This window comes from Lissotriton helveticus, chromosome 11, assembly GCF_964261635.1.
Source record: "Lissotriton helveticus chromosome 11, aLisHel1.1, whole genome shotgun sequence".
NCBI classification, from domain to species: Eukaryota; Metazoa; Chordata; class Amphibia; order Caudata; family Salamandridae; genus Lissotriton; species Lissotriton helveticus.
Window position 1 is genome coordinate 360,831,751 of NC_136072.1, and position 16,589 is coordinate 360,848,339.

Sequence of the window (16,589 nt, forward strand, 5' to 3'; positions counted from 1 at the left end):
AGCATGGCTCCCCACCCTCGCAAGCATCTCACCCAGGCAGTGGTCACCCCCGCTCTCTGTCTTATGCATGGGTAATAAACCTCCCCCCATCTGCGCTGCTCTTCCCTGAGAATCACACCCTGTGCCCGCCCGACACCTCCCTTTCGCCCTATTCACTACCGCACCCTCTGACACTCCTTTTCCTCTGTGTCCGATTGTCCAGGCCGGTCCTAGGCTATCAGCTAGCCCTGCAGATGTAGTTTATGGCCACAGCTGTAAAGAATCACCCCTCTTCAAAGGAGTTATAGTAGATCAAGGCCCACACTCGATGAGATCCGTCACAGCAGAAGCGTTGCTATTATCTGAAAACCATCCTGTATTGTGATTGGGGAGGGGACCGAGCGTGAAGCGGAAGATTCCAGGGATGACTCTTTGTACATCAAAGTTTTTACAATTATGTGTCACATTAAAAATATATAGCACTCCGACAAAGTAGTAAGATTATAAAACTTTAATAATTTATAAATATATACAAGAAAACAAAAATAGTAATAACATATAAACATTTTTAGGGAAAAACAACGAAGTAGCGGTCGGCTGTGCGAATAGTCCCAACGCAGCACAACGTCCAGATTTCCGGCGTGGGGCGTCGCGGGGGGTGGGTCATCAGTAGCAAACTGTTGTGCGAATAGTTCCAAGGCAGCAGAACGCGCCGAAATCTAGATGACACGAAAGTGATGTCTAGTAAGTTGCCACCCAGCAAATAACGGCGTGGGGCGTCGCGGGGGGTGGGTCATCAGTAGCAAACTGTTGTGCGAATAGTTCCAAGGCAGCAGAACGATGGCACCAAGGTGATGTCCAGTAAGTTGCCGCACTGGTTTTGGTATCCTACAATGCTGCTCCGAATAACGGCGTGGGGCGCCCCGGGGGAGGCGGCGTGAACGGGCCTCTCCAGGTGGAGTGTCATCTGTTGTAGTGGGGCGCCCCTTTACCGTTTCAGTTGCCATTCCGTCCGTTTTTGGTCCACTGTGTCAAAAGCCGCAATTCAGCTGAGTTGCGCCCACTCTTGCGGTGCAGCGATAGGCGGCTGTCACAGGACTCTCAAAATGGCGGCAGGCTCTTTCCTTTTTGGGCCTGGTCCACTGAAATGGCCCTGGGACACCTTGGAAATCGGACGCTTGTCTGCTAGGTCTTGGACCCCATTCTCGAAAGCGTCCCCTCCGCCTTGAGAATTCATCAAAAGTTTTGGGGGCCCGACTCCTGCAGGCTTCTGGTGGGGAGCGGCTGCCATGATTGCTCGCGGAATGACCACGACGGAGCTACGAGATGGTGGTGCTCTCATGCTGACGCCAGTTTAGTCTGAAACATCCAGAAACAAGGTGGGGCTTTCATCGTTTGGGAAAAAAAAAAAAGTTTTCATCCAATGAAAAGTGTTGTTTTTAGGTCATATGATCAAGCCTTCCATCATTAGGAAACCAAAAGTAAAATGAACCAATGAAAAGTTTTATAAACAAGTCACATGACCTGTTATGCGGCATAGGGTATAAAATGCGGAGAAAATACGTTGGCACGTGAGGCGGCGTCAGTAGCGGACCGATGTGCGAATAGGCCGAAGGCAATACAACGCGCCAAGATCCGGATGGCACCGAGGTGGTGTCCAGCAAGTTGCAGCACTGGTGTGGCCATCCTACAATGCTGAAAAAAGTAAAGTAAAGTAAAGTCCACATTTGTAAAGCGCACAATCACCCGTAAGGGTCTCTAGGCGCTGGGGGGCCGTCGGGAAGATTAAGCGAGCTATTGCCCAGAGTCACATGGTGCTGGGCTAACCTGCCGCCGGAGCCGGGGATCGAACCGTGATCCCCAGATTCCAGCGTCAGTCGCCCTGGCCGCGGCGCCACACCTCTCCCGTGTGGTCATCCTACAATGCTGAAAGTCGGCGTGGGGCGCCCCGTTGGCCTGTGAGTTTGCGTCAGTAGCGGACCGATGTGCGAATAGGCCGAAGGCAGCACAACGCGCCAAGATCCGGATGGCACCGAGGTGGTGTCTAGTAAGTTGCCGCACTGGTGTGGCCATCCAACAATGCTGAAAGTCGGCGTGGGGCGCCCCGTTGGCCTGTGAGATGGCGTCAGTAGCGGACCGATGTGCGAATAGGCCGAAGGCAGCACAACGCGCCAAGATCCGGATGGCACCGAGGTGGTGTCTAGTAAGTTGTCGCACTTCTGTGGCCATCCTACAATGTTGAAAGTCGGCGTGGGGCGCCCCGTTGGCCTGTGAGATGGCGTCAGTAGCGGACCGATGTGCGAATGGGGCCAAAGGCAGCGCAACAATATTTTCTGACTGACACCACAAGGCGCTGAGATGCCAAGATCCGGATGGCACCGAGGTGATGTCTAAGTTGCGGACTGATGTGCGAATGGGGCCAAAGGCAGCGTAACAATATTTTTTGTATGGAAGATACCACTAGGCGTTGAGATGCCAAGATTAGGATGGCACCGAGGTGATGTCTAGCAAGTTGCTGTACTGGTGTGGTCATCCTACAATGCTGAAACTCGGCGTGGGTCGCCCCATTAGCCTGTGAGATGGCGTCAGTAGCGGACCGATGTGCGAATAGGCCGAAGGCAGCACAACGCGCCAAGATCCGGATGTCACCGTGGTGGTTTCATAGTTGAGAGGCACTTCATCTGCAGTGGGGCGCCGAGATCCGGATGGCACCGAGGTGATGTCTAGCAAGTTGCTGTACTGGTGTGGTCATTCTACAATGCTGAAAGTCGGCGTGGGGCGCCCCATTAGCCTGTGAGATGGCGTCAGTAGCGGACTGATGTGCGAATGGGGCCAAAGGCAGCGCAACAATATTTTCTGAAGAGAAGACACCAAAAGGTGCTGACATTCCAAGATCCGGATGGCACCGAGGTGGTGTCTAGCAAGCTATGCAGTTGAGTTGTGTGCGCACTTGCGGCGAATAGGTCGAAGGCAGCATAACAATGTTTTTTGAATAGAAGACACCACAAGGCGTTGAGATTCGGTTACCACCGAGGTGATGTCTAGCAAGTTGCCGCACTGGTGTGGCCATCCTACAATACTGCTCCGAATAACGGCGTGGGGTGCCCGAAGGGGGGGGGAGCCGGCGTGAATGGGCCTTCCTAGGTGGAGGCTCGTCTGCTGTAGTGGGGCGCCCCTTTACCGTTTCAGTTGCCATTCAGCTGAGTTTCGGCTGCTCTTGATGCTACAGCGACAGGCGGCTGCAAGAGGACTCTCAAAATGGCGGCCTGTTCTTTGGATTTGGGCCTGGTCCACTAAAATGGCCCTGGGACACCTTAGAACTCGAACGCTCGATTTTTTTTTTCCTTTCCTGTACATGCAAAAAAAGGTAAATGCCCGGTACGTTACACGCTTCATCTGCCACGATGAACTCTCCAGAGGAACCGAAAAAAAATATAGTTGTGGTAACTATACCATGCATCGTCATATGGAGAGGTGGCACCAATTAATTATAGTGCTGCATAAAAGCGAGATTTGGAGGAGAACCCCTGACCTGCTAGTACATTCATCAAAGAAGTGGCACTGAGAGCTTCAGAGGCAAGGGAAACGGTCCCAAATATTTAGAAGAACTTTGGAAAGATTAAAATGACATGTTTAGATTGTGGCAAATTAATTTCATGTGGACAGATGAGTGTTACTCTAATAAATACAGCATATGAACATCATCATAGTCGATGGTTGGTAGAGACATTTTGACTATATCCTGGACCTGCCCGTCCTCGCCCAAAATGGCGCAGAAATAAATGGGACTCGTAACTCCTTGTTGTGTACTGGTTGCAGAACCTTGAAATCACGAGATACGTATGCAGTTTTGAAGCACATGGCGGGCGGGGACGAGAATTGATTGACTATTTCGACATCCCTATTGATATTAAGTTCTGATGTGTTATTGATTACTGTACTGTTGAAAGTTCGAATTAACGTCACCCATGGTACTTGCCCGCAAATGTATATCTAGATAATTTTATTGTAACTGGCCCTGTCGTATTTTAATTATAAAATGTACGTCCACCGATTCCGTAACTGTTAGACACCTTAGTTCTTGCAACCTAATGGCCCGCCCGTTACTTTCCTCTACAGTGTAAATGTCTATTCATCATATACGATTACAGTTTGCTCTGTGGCAGGCCCACGTGGTTATAGGCTCGTATTTGTATAATGAAATTTTCACAATAAAGGTTTTTAAAAGAAAACATGGTAGTAGTATATACATTGGTAAAGTTTTTAATAATAGTGACTGTTTTAGAATCATTAAAAGGCAAGTGAAATAAAGCAGACCAATTACATGAAGGGTAAAAGGTATAATACGAAGGAACGCAGTAAAGATAAATGGTCAAGGGCTGTTGTGTTTTCTATTCCTGCAACATAAAGTGATCGATAAGAATCTCATATTCAGGCGTATCGGCGACTAAGACAGCAGGTCGACCCTCTTTTGCTCAACGGCTCCGTCATGGGACGAAGAAACGCTCTTTTTCTCGAAAAAAGAATATATTTTACTTGCAGGACAGTTGTAAAATTTCCGGGAAAGTACATTAGCCTGGAACATTATAACATATATTTAAGAAAAAATAATGTTCGGAAGTAATGAAAAGCGTAATTTTTAGGTCATATGACCAAGCCTTTCATCATTACAATAAGAAAAGTAAAATGAACCAATGAAAAGATGTATTAACAAGTCACATGACTTGTTATGCTTACGTTACGCGCTGCGCGCCCCGGATGACTTCCGGATGCGCTAACGCGGCGCGTCATATGACGCATTACGCGACAACGCAGGTACAGAATATAGTCAAAATGTCTCCACCAACCAGCGGTCGGAACACAACCCCTTTCAGCAGGCTAAATAGTTCTGTTAAATGACAACAGAAGGGACAGGCAACAAGAACCATCAGTCAAAGAGGGGAGGGCTAGTTCTTCTCTACCGGGTTACATTGGGGCGCTACCGGAACTGATCGAATTGGTAGTCTACAGTGTTTCTGGATGTTTCAGACTGAAGCTGGGGTTAGCATGAGAGCAGCATCATTTCGTAGCTCCGTCGTGGTCATTCCGCAACCAATCATGGCAGCCGTTCTTTATCGTTATTTTGGGCGGGGTGGGTGGCGGAGCCGAGCTGTTTTGCAGCCATCATTGTGTGGAGTTCAGTTCATCTCACTAGTTTTGTATTTGTCATGAGGGGTTGTTCCTAATGTTTCTATTTTAGCGAGGTCAAAAAGAGATCCCATTAGTGGCCTACTGATTTTGCTCGATTCCTTTTCTTTTTTTTTACACGATTTTTCGTTATCTGCAAAGACTAAACAGAGTATTGCGACTCTGTGTTTGTTTGTAAATAGAGAATGAACCAAAGAGAACTAATTCTAAAACAGTAAATACTTGGATAACAATCAATCAAATGGAGAGAGAAGCAGGCACGACGGATTACAACGGGGGCAAAGGCCTGCGTTAACTACCTTTCACTATCTGCAAAGAGAGAGTACTCCTAATAGAAATGAGGGGGCACCATTCAAAGCAGATCAGTGTGCATAAACACGAAAATGTTTTCACTTACCACGTACTTGACATTCGACAGCTTATGATATTTGCTATTAAAAAACCATTGAAATTCACTGAAAAAACCATAGGTTATAGACCATATATAGTTAGGAATTAGCATTTACAAAACCTTGAAAATTCACTGAAAAAACCATAGGTTATAGACCATATATAGTTAGGAATTAGCATTTAAAAAACCTTATTTTACTCACACAAAACCATTGAAATTCCATATATAGTTAGTTGCACTAACTATATATCGCGCACCCGCAATCCACTGCTGATCATGTCACATATTACATCATTCATGACATGGTCAGTGACATCACTGATGACATCACTGATGACATCTCAAATGACATCACTGATGACATCACTGATGACATCTCATTTGACATCATTCTTGTGCTAATACGATAAACCTCTTCAGACTCTAATATAACCTTAGATACACTCAGTGTATACAGACACTCACACACTGCCACTCATCCATGGAGTTACTCACACACCCAGTCAGTCATGCAAAGAAACAATCTCACCTCCATTTCTTCAACTATACAGTTAGACACACCTTACTTATTGAAACATATACTAACACATATTTACTCTCTTATACAATCCCTGATACAAGTTCACAATGATCGATACAACCACTCACTCATTCAGTGGCTCTCATGCACAGTTATTTATATATGCCAACTCTCACATGTACTGTGTTTTACATATGTACTTACTATGACATGTAGCATTGAGATATCCATTCACTCATCAAGACACTCATGCACACAGTCAACTGCCCATGTAGCTGTTTCCACATGCACTCTTGAACTCATACACCTAGTGAATAAACTGCTCACACATCTATGCATAGAGTCACACACCTTCCAGCCACCCCCACACAAACTCAATCTCCCATAGAAATACTTGGGCAACCAATTAATAACACATATAGCCTCTCGTATAGCTAATGATCAACACATGCAGCAGTTTACAGAACAACAGACATAATGATGCACAAATTAAGACAGTTTAGTCACTAACCCATGCATTCAGTGAGACACATTTAATCACTCACTCATACAGTCAGTCACGCACCTACTAAATCCTTCATCCAGACACTTATACATCCACTCATTCTTCAATATGTAAGACATATTTTATCTTTACAGAAACATACAGTCACTGGATGTTGTCATCAGTGATGTCATCAGTGATGTCATTTGAGATGTCATCAGTGATGTCACTGACCATGTCATGAATGATGTAATATGTGACATGATCAGCAGTGGATTGCGGGTGCGCGATATATAGTTAGTGCAACTAACTATATATGGAATTTCAATGGTTTTGTGTGAGTAAAATAAGGTTTTTTAAATGCTAATTCCTAACTATATATGGTCTATAACCTATGGTTTTTTCAGTGAATTTTCAAGGTTTTGTAAATGCTAATTCCTAACTATATATGGTCTATAACCTATGGTTTTTTCAGTGAATATGTGTATATATATGTGTATATATGTGTATATATATGTGTATATATATATGCATATATGTGTATGTATGTGTATGTATATGTATATGTATGTATATGTATATGTATGTATGTATATGTATATATATGTATGTATGTATATATATGTATGTATGTATATGTATATATATGTATGTATATGTATGTATATATATATATATATATATATATATATATATATGTATGTATATAGGTATGTGTATATATGTATGTGTATATATATATATATATATATATATAAGTCACTCCTATGGCAGGCCTTGACAATCCTGGATTATTGAGAACCAAAAGGGGATAGGTCCATAAACACGTAGTGGGAGCTAAACCTTATATTTAAATTGCAAAAACACACAGTGCCCACCCCACAATTACTCATTCAATATTCAAGAAGGGTAAGAAACCAGTTTATTGTAGCCACCCTTAGACAGCATTACTCAGTGTCTATCATTTTATGCTTTTTTTCAAATTTTCAAAAAATCATAACAGAATAAAGGACTACGTATTGGAATATTTACAAGACTAAATACACTTTGTACATACATCAAAAAACAAACATTATTTACACACTAAAAAACGTTTCTGCATCAAACATTACAAAAACTTATAATAGTTAAATCACAACAAATATTAGAATAAAAAACATGAAGAAAAATGATTTCCAAGGGGGTATAAGCAACTTAATAGCTTGTAAACGCTTAAATACTGGACCAGCCGGTCCTAGTGTCGTGAAGTTGACAATTTATTCCACCCAAGAAAGACTGCCGACGCGTTTCAAGAACCAGGCACAAAGTCACTGGTCTATCATCAGGGCTGTTTATTCTTTGTATCTGAAACGATGCAAAGACATTGTTTTACTTTAACAGGCAAATTCATAGTGAGTGCCTTTCTCCAATCGTGGGCAAGGAGTGATAATAAAGGATAGCTACATACCAAAATTGTTTTAAAGAGGGGCGTGATGGTTAATCTTCTTGTGGTCCAACTCGCTAGTTATTGTGGTGGCCAGACAGAGATGTCTAAAAAAGATGGGAAATTGGTTTTCAATTTAACCCACTCGGGTCTTTTAATTATCAAGCTCCAGTCAAAGATGTAAAAAAAGGGGAGAAGCGTACCTTATTTTTTCTGAACTGCCGTAGCACGGCGAATTTTGCTTGTACGGCGTCACCATGAAGGTGTAATTCTACAACAGTAATGTCATAGGTTTCAATCATGTGGTTTTTTCAAAACATTCTAAGTGAGTGGATATAACTCACAGAAGAATTAGCCTACCTTACTGAAGTATCTTGTTCTTAAAGATTTAAAGGGAGAAACCGCAGTCACCGTCCTGTAATAGAACAAAACGCCGATTAAAAAAAAAAAATCTATCAAAAATATTGAATGAATACTCAGACCACGATAAGGCGGTGTTTGTAAATACCTTCTCCTCTGCCACAGCACGCCCGTGCTCGAGTCTGCTTTCTTTCAATAAAGATGGCCGCCGCACTTTTCCGTTTGTTTTATACTTCCTGGTGCAAAATTGCATTATGGGACTTGTTTTACACTTCCTGGTGCAAAATTGCATTATGGGACTTGTAGTACCAGAAAAGTGTTATATATGCGCTATCTCAGACAGGCTAATGAGGCCAGTCTGTGCGCTGTTGAACTTTAGAATAAGATATGCTTCTTTCTGTAATAGAACTCGCTCAACGTCATGGCATTTAGACTTGGGATTCATGGTGTACAGTACAGACCATTGGAGTTGTTGTTCGTTGTAGCCCTTTTCGCTCCAATGGTAGAACATTTTAGCGCATATATAACACTTGTCTGGTAAAATTCATCAGAGCTGACCTACATCGGTTTGACATCCCTGGTTTGACCTGTGGTCCTTTCGATCTATTTCGATAATTTTAAAAATTGTGGTCCATGGCCATGAGATGTGTTGAGAATACCATCGTATAATGCTCAAGTTGCAATATACTTCAAATCTTGAGAAGTACCTTTAGCATGGGGTACAGTACCAATGCGCTTCATAATTTATCAGCGCATACACCAAAAATTTCAATAGTTTGATCGCATTAGCACGATAAAATGGATAGGCAAACATGTCGCGTATATATGTGTCTCCATGGCGCCTAGAATATGCGATTTGATTAAATGCGACTACAAGACCCATAATGCAATTTTGCACCAGGAAGTATAAAACAAACAGAAAAGTGCGGCGGCCATCTTTATTGAAAGAAAGCAGACTCGAGCACGGGCGTGCTGTGGCAGAGGAGCAGGTATTTACAAACACCGCCTTATCGTGGTCTGAGTATTCATTCAATATTTTTGAGAGATCTTTTTTTTAAATCGGCATTTCGTTCTATTACAGGACGGTGACTGTGGTTTCTCCCTTTAAATCTTTAAGAACAAGATACTTCAGTAAGGTAGGCTAATTCTTCTGTGAGTTATATCCACTCACTTAGAATGTTGTGAAAAAACCACATGATTGAAACCTATGCCATTACTGTTGTAGAATTACACCTTGATGGTGATGCCGTACAAGCAAAATTGTCCGTGCTACGGCAGTTCACAAAAAATAAGGTACGCTTCTCCCGTTTTTTTACATCTTTGACTGGAGCTTGATAATTAAAAGACCCGAGTGGGTTAAATTGAAAACCAATTTCCCATCTTTTTTAGACATCTGTCTGGCCACCACATTAACTAGCGAGTTGGACCACAAGAAGATTAACCATCACGCCCCTCTTTAAAACAATTTTGGTATGTAGCTATCCTTTATTATCACTCCTTGCCCACGATTGGAGAAAGGCACTCACTATGAATTTGCCTGTTAAAGTAAAACAATGTCTTTGCATCTTTTCAGATACAAAGAATAAACAGCCCTGATGATAGACCAGTGACTTTGTGCCTGGTTCTTGAAACGCGTCGGCAGTCTTTCTTGGGTGGAATAAATTGTCAACTTCACGACACTAGGACCGGCTGGTCCAGTATTTAAGCGTTTACAAGCTATTAAGTTGCTTATACCCCCTTGGAAATCATTTTTCTTCATGTTTTTTATTCTAATATTTGTTGGTTGTGATTTAACTATTATAATTTTTTGTAATGTTTGATGCAGAAAGGTTTTTTAGTGTGTAAATAATGTTTGTTTTTTGATGTATGTACAAAGTGTATTTAGTCTTGTAAATATTCCAATACGTAGTCCTTTATTCTGTTATGATTTTTTGAAAATTTGAAAAAAAGCATAAAATGATAGACACTGAGTAATGCTGTCTTCGGGTGGTTACAATAAACTGGTTTCTTACCCTTCTTGAATATTGAATGAGTAATTGTGGTGTGGGCACTGTGTGTTTTTGCAATTGATAATCCTGGAGGCAGAGTGCTTCGTGGATTGTGTGAGAGGGTTCCCTAGCATGAGCTGAGCCCCTATGCAACTTTCGGAACCATCTCCTTATAGCTGTTCTATGATATAGCCATACCATATACTCTTAAGTGCATTATATTCCTCGCGGTTAATGCTAACTTTGGTTTGGCTTTATCAAAACATGTCGTGTAAGGTGTCAAACACTTTGGAACACTTACCCCCCAAATCCACCCATAGGAGAGACCTTAGAGTTAGTCCAACCCCTAAACTTACTATAAATATAGAACCCCAGTCCCTAGGACTTTAGATTACCCTGGACGAAACTCTTCAACATATATCCTGGACCTTTGACATACCATATCGACTGGAAGACGGAAGAAATTTCCCTTGTGGTCAAGGAGTGACCACCCTGTTCAAACAGGCACCAACTGCATCTTTGCCGGTCTGCATTTTCGAGGCTCCCGCCGGATCCCGAAGAATCTTCGACACAGGATACGGACTTCCAGACATCTTGTACGCTGACCTGAGCTCCCAGCAAAGCTGAGACCTGTAATGGACACGAGTGATGTGTGACCGGAACTCCTGGACATCCTGCATTTTGCAAGCTGCACCTACTTCGCAAAGTTGTGCATTGGGGTGCTTGAAGCCCCTGCCCCGAGCACCTTTTGCACCGAAGCTCAGAGGCCGACACTCCACGAGTGTCCCGTGGGCCCGCTTTGCATTTCAGCTCGACACGTCTTCGTGGTTCCTAGTCCGTTGGCTAGTGAGCCCCCAAGAAGACGAAACTTGAAACCACTTTGCTTTCCTGGTTGCTCCAGGGTTGCTCCAGCTTCCCTGCAAAGAAGAAGCGCCCCAGACCTTGCTGGTCTGCACCGAAGCCAATCTCGACATCTTGTGTGGATTGCGTTTGCCAAGGCTTGTTGGGTCCAATCCGGATACCGACAACACAGTCAACTAGATCCTTTGTGGGACAGCTCGAATCCAGCTCCTGGTCGTCGTCGTCGCGTCCTGGACCTCGTGGCTGAAGAGACAAACTTCACCTTTTCACCTGAAATCACCCAACATTGGCTGGCAGTTTCCCATCGCCATCCTGATCACTGGCTAGTGACCCAGACTCTGTCCCTTCTGCTTTCAGGTTCTTCAGATCTTCGATCCACCCTTGGATCCACCCGGACACTTTTCCTCTGGTCGCCTGCAGCTCTTCTTCACAGCTCTCCATAGGAATAGACGACGAAAGCTGACACCAAAAGGCACCTATGCACCCGGCTTCCCTGAGTGAGGTAGCACGAGTACTCCGGTGCTCTAGTGGGTCTTGACTCTTGAAGTGTTCCAGTCTAAGAGGGTTCCATCGTAGTCCATCCGGAAGTATCTTTAAATTGTAAATTTGTAACTTGTTTGTTTCCTATAGAAAGACAATGGTAACCCGCGGCTGTGTTTAGACACTGCACGCGTCTCCCGTGGGCCTCCTACATCCTAACCTTTGGTTGTTCCTAGAAGCCCCAGCGATGCACTAGGCCTGCTTTCTATCCCAGACGTGGTTCTTATACCACTATTTTAGTATATGGTTTGTTAGGCCTCTAGGGCATAAGGTATACTGTGCAACTTATCGTATAATAAGTACGTTCCTTGTATTGTACTTTTACCTCTGACCTCATAAAGAGTGCAGCGGGGTTGTGTTTAGAATAAATAGATATATATATTTGATATATACCTTGTGTGGTGTGCTTTCATTTGGTACTCTGAGATTATAATTGGTAAAACAACTAGCTTAATTCGCTCTCTGAAGTCTTAGCCTGAAGGCTGTTCTCCATAGCTACCCTAGGATATTTTTGTATAAGGTTGACTTTACAACCACCATCAATAAGTGTTATTTGGACTGGTGCAAGGTGCCCACTAGAAAAGTGGACAACATATACCAGGCCAACTTCTCACCCCCCCCCCCCCCCCCCCCCGAGTCAAGGAAGACAGTCACCCACGCACTCATTTATTTGTAAAGTTTTATATAGCGCTGGCTAGACCCGGAGTTATCAGAGGACTTTACATGAGGATCAGCGAGTTAGTTACATAATTACTAAAGTATAGTAATAGGAGAAAACAACGTGAGAATACACAATAATTGAGTTATTAGCGTGTACATACGTCTTCAAGGGAGTGAAAGATAGACGGGGAAAGGAAATTGGGGCAAAGAATGCAGGTGGAAGACTCAACGGGGAGACAATGAAAACAATGTCTGATGTCCGGCTGGGTCGGTGACGGCCGAGGGGTGAACCAGAGCCAAACTCCTCTATAGCTGCATTAGACAGCTCCACCTGGTTTCGGCCAAGGTTGCTCGGACACCACCATTACCAGCAGGCTGGACTACAGAAACACCCTCTACGCCGGCATCAACAAGTCCCCTACTCCAAAAGCTCCAGACAATACAGAACACCCCCGCCAGACTTGTCCTCGGAATCCCGGACACAAACACATCAGCCAACACCTATGCAAGCTCCACTGGCACCCCGTCGAGAAGAGTCACCTTCAAGATACTCACCTAGGCCTACAAATACCTACACAACACTGGACCCCAATACCTCAACAGAATCACCCTCCACGTACCCAAAAGAAACCTTTGCTCCACCAACCTCCTCCTTGCTGAAATCCGTGCATCCGCAGGGCTAGAGCAAGGGGAAGATCCTGCTCCTACATCACAGCCAAGACATGGAACGACCTCCCCGCCGACATCAGACGTACCCTCTCCCTGGACACCCTCAGGAAGGCTCTGAGAACCTTGCTATTCTACTGAAACGGAACCGCTGATCCCCCAGCCTCCCCTCCCCCTCCAAAGGCACCTTGAGACCCTCACGGGTGAGTAGTTCACTTATTATCCCCCTGATTGATTGATTCCTGTGACTTTTTGACATTGCAACATGGGAAATTCTAATTTATGGCTCTGTGTCTTACTACTTTATAGGGTCATTCTTACTGCTACTCTAATAATTCGTTTTTGACTTTTCTTGCTTTTTCAGGCTTCTGTATAGATGCTGCCTACATAACGGACTGTGAGCAGTCAGTTCAATATATCTGTTTAGTCATCCTTATGGAATGAATGAAGTATATCTAGTCTTCTGCTTCTCTCTTCTCATGTTAGGTTTTACTTCTAATATAAGAGAAGGTTCTTTTTTTCACCCTGACCTAACACTTTAACTCTTCCAGTTTTCTATTATTTTACCCTAGGTATTGTGCCTTCGTCAAAACTTAATCAAGCATGTGGAGAATTTGCAACATCTGGTCACCCTCCAAGATCTGGACCTGTATGATAATCAAATCCAGAAAATTGAAAACTTGGATACCCTGACAAATCTTGAGTGAGTAAAAGACAGGTGATATATATATTGGGTGTATAAGAGGTGGCTCTCAAAAACATTTGCAGTAGAGATTCCTGGAGAAAATGGTGTGAATGAGCTTGATTCCTGGGGAAACATCAAATGCATTAGGTTTTACCCTGTCCAACTCCCTCCCCAAAACCTGAGGATTGGCAAAGCTTTTGTCTTGAGTTTTAAGGATGTTAGTTAAGTATGTACACTGATATACCCATTGCATATGTTCACTTGTACTGGTTACTCTCTTCTCTTAGCCAGTCTGAATTTTAATGTATTCAAAATGTTTACATATGTTCTTTGGCAACATCATACTGTTGCTGCCCACAGAATGCCAGGGATTACTACTGTTGTGCGCCAGTAATCATGTTGCCCATGATGAGCAGCTTTATTCCAAGTCCAGCCTGTTTCCTGGAATTACCAGCATTGTACAAAGGCCATTATGTTGCAAGGCATTACTTGTAGCATACTAGGATCAATGTGTTGCAGAAATTACCACCATTGTGCCAGGCTCAGCATGCTACCATGGGTTACTATCATTGTGTCATGGACTGCCATTTACCAAAAATTAGCACCATTGTGCCAGGGCCTACATGTTGCCAGGGATTATCATCATTATACATTAGCTAGCAAATAGCCTGTATTTTTCACTTCATTGTGAAACCTTACTGTCCACACTGACTGCAAATCTGACGCTGTGTAATGAGGGCCCCACACATAGCGCAGGTCACACGCTAGACTTAATCATTAATAATAGGGATACTGTAAAGGTAGAGTCGGCCATGCCGCTGACTTGGTCAGATCATTTTCTTATTCCTTTTTCGGTGAAAATAGATCCGTCCAGACCGGTTATGAGTAAATGCACCTTTATTAAAAGGCATTGGAATAAGTTAGTCCCTGCGGCTATGGGCCCGGCCCTGGCCCTGAATAAACCAGTTTTAACTGCTGATAGCAATACTGATGCGCAATTATTTAACAACTGGATCAAGAACATGGTGGACCCGCCAAACGCGCAACTTCACAAAGGGAGTCTCCATCGGCCCCCTGGTTCTCGAGTGATCTCCGAGCCGAAAAGAAGGCATGTAAAAAATTAGAGAGGTCATGGAGAGTAAGTTATGGAGATGTAGAAAGGGACCTATATAAGGATGCACTAAAAAAATCTGCAGAAGGCAGGGAGAAAGGCCAAGAAAGCCTTCTTTGCGACCACTATCCGAGAAGCAGAGCACTCAAGTAAGGAAGTTTTTAAAGTGGTGCAGTCGTTCTTTAAACCCAGCTGCATAGAAAGGGAGGTTCCCCCATCCATATCATTGTGCAACAGTATCTCGGAGTTTTTCGAGTGTAAGATCCAAAAAGTGTACGACTCCCTTGGCCCGGAGGTTAGGACGGAGAAATCAGACATAGCAGTAAAAACAGTGCCAGGAGTAGGACTTGAGCAGTTCCTTCAGATAGACTTGGATTCAGTCATTAAGGAGCTCCAAAAATGTAAATCGGGTTCTCCTGATGATCCCTGCCCGCCCAAACTCTGGAAATCTATAACTGAATTTGTGGCTCCCACCCTACAGTCCATCTGGAATGGGTCCATTACCTCAGGGGTATTCCCGGACGCATGGAAGCATGCCACTCTCCTCCCATTGAAGAAAAAAGCAAATGGGGATCCGCTGGATTTGAGCAACCTGCGGCCAATCTCTCTCCTGGCGGCCCCAGGAAAAATGTTTGAGAAGATAATCCAGCTCCAGCTTAACAAATTCATTGAGGACAATGACGTCTTACATGAGACTCAATCAGGCTTTAGACCGGGCTTTAGCACGGAGACTGCACTCATTGAAGTAGCAGAATCAGTGAGGTGGTCGATGGATGGCGGGGAATCAGCTATGCTGGTTCTCCTGAATCTGTCAGCCGCCTTCGATACGGTGGATCATGATAGGCTCATACAACGGCTGGCAGAGATAGGGCTAAAGGACCAAGCATTGGGATGGGTTCAGTCATACCTGTCACTGAGAACACAATAGGTGGCATTGGGTCATATTGTAACTAAACCCTCCAAGATAAAATGTGGTGTTCCCCAGGGATCGGCACTGAGCCCGCTACTATTTAATGTTTACTTGGCACCTCTGTTTACACTTATTTCAAACTGGGGGGGTCAAGGCAATATCCTATGCCGACGACACCCAGTTGGTGTTTCCATACTCGGAGGTGTCGGAAGATGCATTTGCAACTTTTAAGGGGTGCCTCCGAGATGTGGCCAGATGGATGAACGCTAATAAACTTAAATTGAATGCTGAGAAGACAGAGGTTATCTTCTTTGGCAAGGGGTCACCCCCCCCCCTGCAGAACTCTGGTGGCCGGAGGAAATGGGGACGCCTCCGTCGCCGAGCCAGAGCTCAAAAAATTTGGGAGTCCGCTGGGATAGCAGCCTCTCTTTTGCCTCTCATATTCAGCAGGTAGCAGGATGCTGTTTAACCAAGCTGAGGAACCTGCGTAAGATCCTGAGACTTCTACCAGAAGAGTGTCGTAAAACTGTAGTCCACGCCACAGTAACATCGAGGCTGGACTACGCCAACGGACTCTATCTGGGTCTTCCCCAATATTTAATCCAGCGCCTACAGACGGTGCAGAATGCGGCTGCGAGACTGATGAGGTGTATTCCTTTCAAGCACCCAGTCTCTCCGCATCTCCGGGCACTGCACTGGCTCCCAGTGGCCAGTAGGATCAAGTTCAAAACCTTGACGCTGGCCTTCAGGTCCCTGTTTGGCATCTGTCCTAACTATTTGAGAGCCAGGCTACCCAGGTATCATCAGTCAAGGACCCTCCGCTC

General features: G+C 44.3%; 1 protein-coding gene across 1 annotated transcript in view; it reads left to right on the forward strand.

Annotated features, from left to right (window-relative positions):
* Positions 1 to 16,589, forward strand: part of PPP1R7 (protein phosphatase 1 regulatory subunit 7) — a 554,877-nt gene that overhangs the window by 228,354 nt on the left and 309,934 nt on the right. The window contains exon 5 of the mRNA XM_078665787.1: positions 13,632 to 13,762. Within this exon, the coding sequence (XP_078521913.1) occupies positions 13,632 to 13,762 (131 nt within the window). The remainder of the gene's footprint in view (positions 1 to 13,631; positions 13,763 to 16,589) is intronic.